The following is a 9,876-nucleotide window of genomic DNA, read 5'->3' on the forward strand; positions in this document are numbered from 1 at the left end:
GAAGCTAAAGCCACTTCCGCATGAGTTCGATTCCCGCCTGCCCCGGAGGTGACCACATGGCGTGGCAGACCTCTCCTGACCCGCCCACTGCTCCCCTCCATCTGCCTGTTCTGCTCCCCACTCTGTCTCTGGTGAATCCTCTCACCCTCCGCATCTCTGGCCTGTACCCCCAGTTCTGTACAAATAAATAAATAAATCTTTAAAGGGCCTGGCATGGAGCTTGGCACGTGCAGGCGGCCTCAGCAGTGCAGGGCTAGGGGCTTAGGGGAGATGCCTCTGGGACAGGGGAGGGGGCTTCTCTCCCGCGGGGCATAAGAGTTCGCATCCCGTTCATTCGGGAGTTTTCTCACATCTGTTAGGAAGAAGGTGAAGGGGGGCCCAAGGCATGGTTCTACTGTGGCACTTAGCGTGGGCAGGTGCTGCATCCAGAGGCGGGTCCAGGGCCCACCGGGGTCACGTAAAGGGCGTGGGACCCACACCAGGACTGCAGCCGGTCCACGTGGAATCGGGGCATGAGGTCTCACTGCCGGGGGCGGGGGAGGGGAGACACGTGCGTGGGGGAAGAGACACCTGGGAAGTGGCCGCGTGGGGGCTGAGCTGGGAGGAGGCCCACAGGCTGGTTGGGAAATCGCCGGCTCCGAACGGCAGGCGGCGCCGGCGCAAAGGCTAAGAGCGCTCTGAGCCCCGCAGAGGGAAGAGTGGAGATTGGCAGGTGCCAGGGGACAGACCCGGATACAGGTGTGGTAGGGAGCAAAGACCCTAGGGGGACCCCTGCTGGCAAGCCGTTCCCAGGCTGGTGTTCTCTGTCACCTGAAGCCAGGAGTCCACACAGGAATCCCTGTCCTGGGGCTGTGCCACCTCGGGCAGGCAGACTGTGCCACCTCGGGCAGACTGTGCCACCTGGGTAGACTGTGCCACTTCCCTGTCTTAGTTTCTTCTGCTATGAGACAGGAGTAATTATTCCAGCCTTCTGGGCCTGCTGTGTTAGTGAGTGTGTGAGGTGCCTTGTACGGGATAAAGCAGCAGACAGATAACGGCTCTTTCTGAAACATGGGTGTGAAGGGCGGCGCAGCGTGAGTGAGGCGGATTTCTGCAAGAGGGTGCTGCAGTTTGACTCACCTTGCTCACACGGCGTGCTGGGCTTGTGCTGCCACCTGGTGGCCACTGGTGAGCATAGCGCCCGGCAAGGGCCCGCCATCAGGCCTTCAGATGCTAGACAAGCTGAGGTCCAGAAGCCGCTTCTGTCCAAGATTCATGCAGCTTAAGCACCTCTTCACTTTCTGGGACACATTTAGAATTAGTCAAACCGTGTCTAGGTCATTCCTAGGGCTTTCTGACATAGGGTGAGGGTCTTCCGTGGCAGCTCTCCTTGGTTAGGCAGGATTTTCCTGCTGCTCAGAGAGAAGGAACCTTGACCTCTTTGTTCGCCCTTGCAATGGATGGCTCAAAGCAAGGTGGCTCATGTTCAGCCCCTGGACGTGGGGGGGACACCTGAGAGGTTCAGCAAATTCCCCCGGCTGGAATGAGCCCCAGAGCCGGCACCTTTGGTTGCCTCTAAGCACACTACTTCTTTCTAGGACCCCACTGTTGGTCCTAGAGGTGTATAAACAGGAGACCTTGCGGAAGTGGCGATGGGGCCAAGAGGAAGTGAGCAAACTGATTTTGTGCAATTCTGCCGGAAGCAGCGGTGTCAGTGCGAGCCAGTCTGGGCAGCAGCTGCCACCTCCCGCCTTCGGGACATCCTGTCTCAGCAACCACCTGAACCGGTTGCTGGGCTCCAGACACCCCTGGCCCCCCCGCCCCCCCCTCCCTAGGCCTAGCTCATGCTGCGTCTTGCTATTATTACCTGCCGGTTGCTGGGGTTTTCTGGGCATTGCTGAGAAGTTGCAAAGGATCAGATGAACCATCTCTCTGGTCAGGTGTCGGGGTTATAGGCAGAAGCCAGAGGGCCAGGCTGCAGCCTGTGGCTGAGCTGTGTTCAGCAGCAGCCTCCCGGGGGCCTCCGGGCCAGCGGCGGGCAACGGTGAGGTCTCTGCTCAGCACTCTTGTTTCTTTTCCTGAGATTCAGGCCCATGCTTCCTCCCAGACCCGAGGAGTTCAGCTTCTTTCAGAAGAACTCTAATAGATGAAGCTCTTCCAGTGAATGGGAAAAAAACCCTGAGCCACATCTCACTCATAATTTATTATTAAAAAAATAACTTTCTGACACTCTGGTCCAATGCCATGTTTCCCTTGGGGCCCAGATCTCCCCGTGGGGCCCAGCTCCCCCCATGCCTGCCTGTTTCCTCCATCTCCAGCTGGCTTAGAGTTGGTGCTGAACTCACGTGGCCCTTGCACCTGATCCCCACGGGCTTGGTCCCATGTCGGTTTGCAGGTGGGGGGGCTGGGCGCTCCTATTGATAGAAGGCAACATCCAACCCAGGGGTTCTTCGTGCTGCTGAAAGCTGGCTACTCCCTGCCACACCGTGCGGTGTGGGGGCTGGGCTCCGAGCTGGGAGCTGGGGTGAAAATGTTGCCCTGCCATTTCCTGGCTGTGCAACCCTGGGTGAGTTACTTAACCATCCTGAGCTGCAGTTTGCTCAGCCGACGTGGTATATCCATTTCAGTGGAGAGTCCTGAGCGAGGCCAGCTGTGCAAAATGGGCAATACCACACTTCGTAGGAAGGGCTTCACGGGGCCTGGCTGGCCATCATCTGCCCAGCGGGTAGATGGGACTAGCTGCCCTCCAGAGTCCACAGGGGAGACGGGAGGGTGCAGGGAGGGAGGTGTCTGGGAAGTTTTCTTCTACTTCCTGTAGGAGAACAGTGTTGAGGGAGAAGTGCTTAATGGGAGCTAGAAGTCTAGTGGGCGCTAGACGAGGGACAGCCGGGCCTTCCAGGCCGGAGAAGAGCGTGCACACAGGGTGAGGAAGTGAAAGCGCACGCCTCGCCCTCAGGGTGCTAGCAGGTGGCCCTCCTAGTTCCAGGGGAACCAGATGTCTGCAGAGGCCGGGAGATGCATGGCCGAGGGTTTTGTAGCCTTAACGAGACGTTTGGACTTGACCCTGAGGGTCACACGGAGGCTGTGGGGAGACAGGTGTTCTGGAGGTGTGAAGGAGGTGGGTACCGTCTCCTTGTGAGAGATGAACTTAGTCAAGAGAGGCTGTGGGCTCTGGCGGGGGACACACACAGGGGGACTACCCTCGCCACACTGCCTTTCGGGGTTCAATCTAGGTTGGAAAGGACCCTCAGAGCCCCATCCTCAACCAAAAGTGGCTGTCCAAATTTTTCCCTGGGGAATGATGGGCTCTGTCCACTCAGAAAACACAGAGGCAGGGCTTCCCTAGTGCACAGAAAGGAAACCCCCGGGTATGTGCAGAGAATTTGGAAACCATCCCCCAGTGGGAAGCCCTGGTGAGGCTCCGAGGGAGCCCTGCCCCTCTGTTTTCTCTCCAGGCTCCCAGGCTGCTCCGGTGACTGGTGCCTGGACACTCGGCCCCATTCTCTTCTCTGACACCCCTGCACTAGAGAAGAAAAGGAGCAAGACTGGAAATTTCCAGCCCAGCTGTGGAAGCCGGTCCCACCCGCTCAGCTCACTTCCCAGGGCTGTGTCCGTCCACAGCCGGTCCATAGTTGACCTGGTGTCCAGACTCAACCTCACTGTATAGTGGAAAGGCCCCGTTTCGGTGACACACGGGCTCCTGGAAATCACCTCTGACTTCCTTCCCTACCAGACACAAGGAAAGCAGTTGCAGCGGAACATGAGACAGGACAGGTCGTGCTGGTGGCTGGAGAAGCACAGGGCTGTGCACCTGGCCACTGGGACATGCTGGAGCAATGGAAGGGCCCTGGGGTGCTGCCCGCTTGGGGAGCACGCTAGGGACATGGGACCCGTCAGTCCAGCACAGACACGGGCTGACCTGGGACGCGGCCGGGGTCCCTGATAATGTGGAGGCTCCTCTGGAAGACCCAGGCAGCCCCACCCCCAGGGGGAAGCGTGGTGGGCAAATCCCAGAAGGACGCTGTCCTCACGGGGGAGTGTTAGCCATCCGCTCTGAGATGGCTGCCGGAGGTCAATGTTACGGCTGCTTCGATCCCGCGGCTGGCCTAGGTCCTGCTGTTTCTTCCTGTCTCCCTAAACAACACATTTCAGTGACACCCAGAAGTGGCTCCTACATAACAATTGCACTCAAGTGCCTGGTTTCCAGACTTGGAGACCAGGTGGGCAGTGGCGGGGGAGGGGTCTGACCCCCAGCACACCGCTGCGGGCTGGGTTTGGGATGCGGGCGGGGGGGGGGGGGGCCTGCGCCGGATTAGGGGCACACACAGCCTCTGCCTCCTCTCTGCAGCTGCTCATCCCCGTGTTGCGTTTCTAAGCGGAGTTGACCCGGTTGCGAGGGTGGGCGAGACTGGAGGGCGTGTGAGCAGAGAAGGGGACTGCAGGGTCCGCAGGCGTCATGCTGCAGCGGATGTGGTGTCTTGTGCTCGCCTGAGCAGGGACGCTCAGCTGGTGGCCTCGGCAAGTAGGCCGGGTCCAGCTGTGCCCAGCGGACTCATGGACTCGTGGCCAGTTCTCAGCGCTTGCTACTACTCGCTCCGTCTGTCCCAGCTGCTGTAACAGAATCCGTCACGCCGGGAGGCTGCAGGCTGGGTGTCGGCGCACGTGGTGTGGGCTTGGCATCTGCCTCCTGGCGCAGACACCGTCTTCTGTGTCCTCAGAAGCGAGGGGACGCTGGGGGGCCCCTCTTAGAAGGTCACGACTCCCTCCCAAAGATCCCCCTTCCTAACGCCATCGCCTTGAGGGGATCTCAACCTAGGACTTCTGGAGGGACCCAAACATGTGTCCCATGTGCGCTTAGGGAGAATAAACGTCAGCTGGCGTTGGGCGGCTGCCACCAAAGTCTGTTTCTCGCTCTTGGGTTTGATTTGCCGCCCGCTCTCGCTGCTCAGCCAGCGGGACACGCTCCCACTGGGCTCCCCCCGGGCGCTGCGCTCATCCGGTCCGGTCCCTAGTGAATGAAGTCTGAGGCTTCTTCCTTCTCACACCCCCGTCCGCTCCTCTGCTCTTTCCATCTCCTCCCTGCGTGCTCTTTGGCTCAGCACTTTCTCTCACCCATCTCACTTCCTGAACTGCCTCTGACCAACACTGCTTATCTTGATGGAGTTTGGGGAGCCCTCAAGGGCCAGGAGAGGACAGTCAGTCTGGGGAACTAAGAACTGCAACACTTTCAGATTCAGCCGACAGAGAACTGCACTCCAGGCTTCCGGGAGTCGGGCCTGAGCAGCCCAGGAAGACTGGAAGAACTGCCCTGTGGTGCGCTGTGAGACAGAGGGTGCCCCGAAGGGCCGAGCCCGAGACGGGAAGGAACGGAGCGTGGCGAGCTCCAGACAGCCGCTCTGTGTCCAGCCCTCTGCTGGGATGTGTGGCACGAGCTAGGCACGCAGGCCCCACGGAGACACGGAGAGAGCACGCCGTCTCCCGCCTGGGAGGCTCCTTGGAGGCCAGATGCCTGTGAACGACACGGCCCTGTCGCTGACCACCATCACCTACATCACCGTGGAGATCTTCATCGGGCTCTGTGCCATCGTGGGCAATGTGCTGGTCATCTGGGTGGTCAAGCTGAACCCCAGCCTGCAGACGACCACCTTCTATTTCATCGTCTCCCTGGCCCTGGCTGACATCGCCGTTGGGGTGCTGGTCATGCCTTTGGCTGTCGTCATCAGCCTGGGCATCAGGATCCACTTCTACAGCTGTCTGCTCATGACCTGCCTGCTGCTGATCTTCACGCACGCCTCCATCATGTCCTTGCTGGCCATCGCCGTGGACAGGTACCTGCGGGTCAAACTCACCATCAGGTAACCTGCTTCAAGGGGGGGGGGTGGCGTGGGCAGGGAATTGAGGAGCCACACGCCAGGCTCTCCGGGAGAAAACAAATCCAAACTGGCCTCTGAGTGTGAAAGGGGTGTTTTTTTTTCACCCCCTCATTTCACCATGATGAGCTGAGATGCCAGGACAGAGGAAGGAGCCAGTCTCTCCCCACTGAGATGGGAAAGCATGCCCCACCCCACCCCACCCACCCCTGGGGAGAGAAAGGTGATCAGAGTGGTCCACTTAGTTGAAAACGCTCGTGAATTTTAAACAACGATAGAAACCTGTTAGTTAAAATAAGGAAGAGGCAGAAAAGGAGAAAAACTGATGCTTCTGCTCTTTGTATTTGTGGTTTGTTTTAAAGTCATTTTAATTTCACTTCCTCTTCCTCGTCTGAAGAGGGGATCAAAGTTCTCCACTACAGAAAGCAGTAGGGACTTTTCCCATAACCGTGTGAAAAGAACAGGGTGTCCAGGGGAGAAATCTAACTCCTCAGGGGTCCTGCATCACCTGGGTCTCTTTCCGTTGGGGAGAGCACCGTGAGGGAGCTGGGAACAGCATTTCATGTAAAGAACCTGGGTTCAATCCCAGATGTTCACACGGGAACTTGGACTAGTTAACTTTCTCCCCTCGGTCCTTGTCTGCTCACGGGGCTGAGATTCCCCGAGCTCAGTCTCAGCTCTTTGGCTCCTCCACTTCTGGCTTGTACATTACCTGTCTTCATTCATTCATTTATTTATTTATTTTCTGACCTATAGCATGGGGATAATACTTGCATCTTCCTTAAAAGATTAAGTGACTGAACATATGTCAGGGTCCTAGAAAAATGTCTGGCAAATGGTCTGTGCCCAACAAGTGATAGCCACAGCACCTTTTCCCACTACTACCATCTTGTACCATCAATGAAGAGGAAGTGATCAGTTATCTCTAACTTGTTGTGTGATTTGAGAGAAAGCCTGCTGAGGACAGAGGTGGCACTCGCCAAGGTCCCTGCAGTCTGTCAGAGGTGGCCCATGAGGGTGCTTTCAGGAGAAATGGTGACTCCATCGGATAGGTCTTGGAAGACACTGGGTGTGCTGGACCAGGAGCTCAAGCCTGTGAGCTTGCTCAACTCCAACGCCAAGCGTGGACGGCTGTGGCAAGAGACACTGAGGCAGAGGGCAAGAGCGGGAACAGACAATTTACAGGGAGCAGACAATTCACAGGCATCAGCACCAGAGCCCAACGGAACAGTGCAGAGCACAGCAGGCAGACACATGTTTAGGCCTCATCCCAGGAGACTTAGATAACTCTTACCTGCCAGGAATTGAAAACCTTTGGGCTGGAAAAGGTTTTGAGTGGGGTCTGCAAGAGCGTGACTCTAGGTAGCCTATTTCTGACCCACTCCAGAGCACCCTTCCTTGGGAAAGTTCCCAGGGAGGTTAGGTTTGTCTCCTGTGTCTTGGAGACCTTGGCTGGACTGACCATAGAGTGCCCGCCTCTGCCCGTTGACCTTCCCTGCTGTGTACTCACTGACTCTCTCCCATTCAAACAGATACAGGAGGGTCACTACTCAAAGAAGAATATGGTTGGCCCTGGGTCTCTGCTGGCTGGTGTCCTTCCTGGTGGGCCTGACGCCCATGTTTGGCTGGCACAGGAAGCAGACCACAGAGGACGGCAGAAATAACACCTTCCTTCCCTGCAAGTTCCGCACAGTCATGAGGATGGACTACATGGTCTACTTCAGCTTCTTCACTTGGATTTTCATCCCCCTGCTCATCATGTGTGCCATCTATCTCGACATCTTCTATATCATCCGGAACAGACTCAGTCAGAAGTTTTCAAATTCCAAAGAGTCGGGTGCATTTTACGGACGGGAGTTCAAGACTGCCAAGTCCCTGTTTCTGGTTCTCTTCTTGTTTGCACTGTCCTGGCTGCCCATATCAATCATCAACTGTATCCTCTACTTTAAGGGCGAAGTGCCAGAAGTTGTGCAAAACCTGGGCATCCTGCTGTCCCATGCCAACTCCATGATGAACCCCATCATCTATGCCTATAAAATAAGGAAGTTCAAGGAAACCTATCTCTTGATCTTCAGAACCTGCATGAACTGTCAGTCCACCGAGCCCCTGGAGTCAAGCAGTAGGTATTCTTCTGAGTAGTTCCCCACAGACTCTCCACCCCCAACCTGCAGGTGCAGCACCAGCAGACACTTGGAGGAATTGTCCTCCTGGGCCAAAGACTTTCACTCCCTTGATTCCTTCAATTAAGGTGGGGAGCATGTGGCCAGCTGCCTTCCCCCCACTCTATCCTTTTCCTCATCCTCTGATCAGTTTTTTTCCTTCCCCAACTCTACTGTCTGCATGCTTGACCTGAGGACAGTAGCCTGTTGTTCCTGCTGTCTGTGTTCCTCTGTCCCAGAGAGGAGAAGTCTTGGAGTTGCCTCAGGACTGACCCACGAAGGTCCCCATCGGGCTGACATGTTGTGAAGGTGACGGGTTCCACTGTTGTGAGCAATAGAGCTCGCTCTCAGCAGGTGTCTTGGGAGATGATGGGAACAGAGACTGTGAAAGGACCTTAATAGGGGAGGGGCTTCAGCTGCTGAATTCACCTGTAAACGCATTTGAGTAAATAAAAGATGATAGCTAACCTGTGGAGTAGCTCTTTGCTGAGGGTCAGGGTCACCTGGTGAACTTGAAGACGCAGCTGACTGCTCTGGCATGTCCACCTGGGTGAGCTCAGGAATCTTCACCCCTGGCTCCAGAACAACCAACTCCTTTTTTCTTGGGCTGATCGGAATCTCCGTCAAGGTTATGAGCCATTCACGGGCTGATAGAGGAGGGGTTTCCTCTCTCATTGTAATCGTTTCCTCTGGTCTTTCGTGGGAGTAGCGGGGTGGATGAGGAGACACACCAGTAGCCATTTCTGCTGCAGCACTCACTGGGCGCTACACACTGGGCACACCTGTCTCTCTGGGTCCTGACAACCTCTGATGTCGATGCTGGGTGTAGGTTTGGCGGGGTGTTGGGTTCAGCGTCCAGAAAAGTTTCATCAGAGCTCCACTGTCAGTGGCACCCGGTGGGCTTCCCCAGGCGAGTTCCCACAGAGCAGAGACGTTTAGTGATCAAGAAATCCAAAAGGGCAGGGGAGGAAAGGACGCAAGCAGGCAGAAAGAACTGCCCCCGGCTTGCAGGGGACGCAGCACCCTCCCAGGCGGGCGGCTGCCTCTGCTGCTTTGCAAAGGGAAAAGGTTGGAGAAGAGACACCTGTGTAGTCACGGTGGGCAGGCGAGCTGCTGTCCTTCTGGTGCAGAGATTGCAACCGAAATAGTCTCTGTAGGAGGGGTTCATCCCTTTGTGGGATTGTTCACGGCTGTTAATTATTTCCAGGGCCGGTGTGGAAGGTTTTTTTTAGCTTTGGTTTGACTTGGTAGATTTGAAAGGACCTGCTTCCTTTACAATGTCCCCCAACCTTCATGCCCTCACCCCATCCCCCATCTGCGCCTCCAATTCTGGATACTTTTCTATAGCTGGTTTAAATGCCTTAATCATTCCAACCCCCACTTCCAGCCTCTGGCCTCACGTGAGCTAGTTTCTGGTTTTGTGATGACTTCTTCCCAAACTGTCTACTCTTAGCCTCCATCAGATAGCACCGCTGTGACCATCTTCATTCTACAGAAGGAAAAGGAGGCACAGAAGGGTTAAGTGACCTGTCGGCGTGTGACACAGCTAACAGGTAGCAGAGCCAAGATGTGGATCCAGCCCTCCGCCTCCTGGGAGACCTCCAGCTTCTCACCACCTAGTGGTGAAAAGGAACTTGTAATGTCTCCAGAGTCCAGACTCTCAAGTCCAGCCTTCAGCCCCCAGGACTCTTGGCTTTCTCTGGGCTCGCTCTGGAGTTTCTGCGTTCTAGTTTGCTGGTGTTCTGGCGTTCTGGCGTTCTGGCGTCCTGGCGTCCTGGCGTCCTGGCGTCCTGGCGTCCTGGCGTCCTGGCGTCCTCTCACTTCCCGTAGCCGCGCAGCCTGAGTCACGCCGCCTTTATAGCCCTGCT

The 9,876-nt window shown here is 56.5% G+C and overlaps 1 protein-coding gene across 1 annotated transcript; it reads left to right on the plus strand.

Annotated features, from left to right (window-relative positions):
• The first annotated feature begins 5,385 nt into the window (after nucleotides 1–5,385).
• ADORA3 (adenosine A3 receptor) lies at nucleotides 5,386–8,458 on the plus strand. The gene is made up of 2 exons (XM_012730053.1): nucleotides 5,386–5,834; nucleotides 7,382–8,458. The coding sequence occupies exons 1-2, from the start codon at nucleotides 5,485–5,487 to the stop codon at nucleotides 7,986–7,988; spliced, it is 957 nt and encodes a 318-aa protein (XP_012585507.1). The 5' UTR covers nucleotides 5,386–5,484; the 3' UTR covers nucleotides 7,989–8,458.
• The last annotated feature ends 1,418 nt before the right edge of the window (nucleotides 8,459–9,876 follow it).

This window comes from Condylura cristata, unplaced genomic scaffold (genome assembly GCF_000260355.1).
Source record: "Condylura cristata isolate star-nosed mole 26May11 unplaced genomic scaffold, ConCri1.0 scaffold00026, whole genome shotgun sequence".
NCBI classification, from domain to species: Eukaryota; Metazoa; Chordata; class Mammalia; order Eulipotyphla; family Talpidae; genus Condylura; species Condylura cristata.

What these genes read in the sequence shown, in the direction of transcription:
- ADORA3 (XM_012730053.1), top strand. Translation starts at nt 5,485, where the DNA reads ATGCCTGTGAACGACACGGCCCTGTCGCTGACCACCATCACCTACATC. An exon ending in CGGGTCAAACTCACCATCAG is followed by an intron (nt 5,835 to 7,381) that starts GTAACCTGCTTC and finishes CCATTCAAACAG; the next exon opens with ATACAGGAGGGTCACTACTC.